Genomic DNA, 1,087 nt, shown 5'->3' with positions numbered 1-1,087 from the left:
GCTCCGGAGATTTTGCGACCAACGTGCCCTGTTCTGGGGCGCTGAGCCCTTGGTGTGGGGAGGGGAGAGCCTGACTGATGTCCTCTCTCTCAGCCAGCACCATTGCTCTCTTCCTGAACTTCCTGTCCTCGCTGGCCTGGTTCTGCGTGGAGCCCTCATCCGGTTCTGGGTTCGGCCTCTCCATTCTCTGGGCTCTCCTCTACACGCCCTGCTCCTTTGTCTGCTGGTACAGGCCGATGTACAAAGCTTTCAGGTGCGTACCTGCTTTTTTTTTTTAGCCGCGGGGTGAGGTGGCCGCATGGCTGGTGCTTGAAGCCGGGTGCGTTGGGTCACTCAGTTGAACAGGCCCTTGCCCCAAGTGCTGCACCGTCGGCATCCCAGCTTCTCGTGGCCTTTGGGTCTGGGGGACGTGGCGATTCTCCGCTGAGCTTTGTGTTCTCCTCCTGCTCCCTGCTTTCAGGAAAAGTTTGAGAGGTGTTTTGCGTGGCCTAACCTCAACCTGTCTCTTTTCTCCCCAGGAGCGATAGTTCATTCAACTTCTTTGTCTTCTTCTTCGTCTTCTTTGCCCAGAACGTGATGTACGTGCTGCAGGCGATCGGCATCCCCAACTGGGGGTTCAGGTGAGCGTTGTGCTGACCCCGGGGAGCCCTGGCTGCCCCGGAAAGGGAGGAGGTGGGTGGGGAGGAGGGAACCCATGGGCAACCGCCTCTTGTTTTGCAGCGGCTGGATATTGAGCCTGATAGCGCTACGGAAGAACACGGCCGTGGCCGTGATGATGATCCTGGTGTCCTCGTTCTTCACAGCAGTCGCTGTGTTGGGCATCATCATGCTGAAAAAGGTGAGTTGGAATCGAACCTTGGGGCCAGAACGCCCCTTTGGGAGGGCGAGGGTGGGTTTTGACAGACGTGGAGGGGCACAGCTCTGCTCATTGGGAGCCTGGGGCATTGACCCCAAGCCTGCTCCTCTCCTCCAGATCCACTCTCTGTACCGCCGGACGGGCGCCAGCTTCCAGAAAGCGCAGGAGGAGTTCGCTGCAGGGGTCTTCTCCAACCAGGCGGTGCGCACTGCGGCGGCCAACGCTGCTGCG

The 1,087-nt window shown here is 59.6% G+C and overlaps 1 protein-coding gene across 1 annotated transcript; it reads left to right on the top strand.

The window, feature by feature from the left end:
* Nucleotides 1-93: 93 nt before the first annotated feature.
* On the top strand, nt 94-1,081 carry SCAMP3 (secretory carrier membrane protein 3; the record flags this gene model as incomplete). Its single annotated transcript, XM_009867641.1, has 4 exons — nt 94-253; nt 519-620; nt 721-838; nt 974-1,081. Coding segments are annotated over 4 exons (488 nt in total), but the record flags the coding sequence as incomplete, so codon positions are not given.
* Nucleotides 1,082-1,087: the final 6 nt, after the last annotated feature.

This window comes from Apaloderma vittatum, unplaced genomic scaffold (genome assembly GCF_000703405.1).
Source record: "Apaloderma vittatum isolate BGI_N311 unplaced genomic scaffold, ASM70340v1 scaffold30224, whole genome shotgun sequence".
Lineage (NCBI taxonomy): Eukaryota > Metazoa > Chordata > Aves > Trogoniformes > Trogonidae > Apaloderma > Apaloderma vittatum.
Note: the sequence above shows the minus strand (reverse complement) of the source record. Positions and strands in the feature narration are given on the sequence as shown.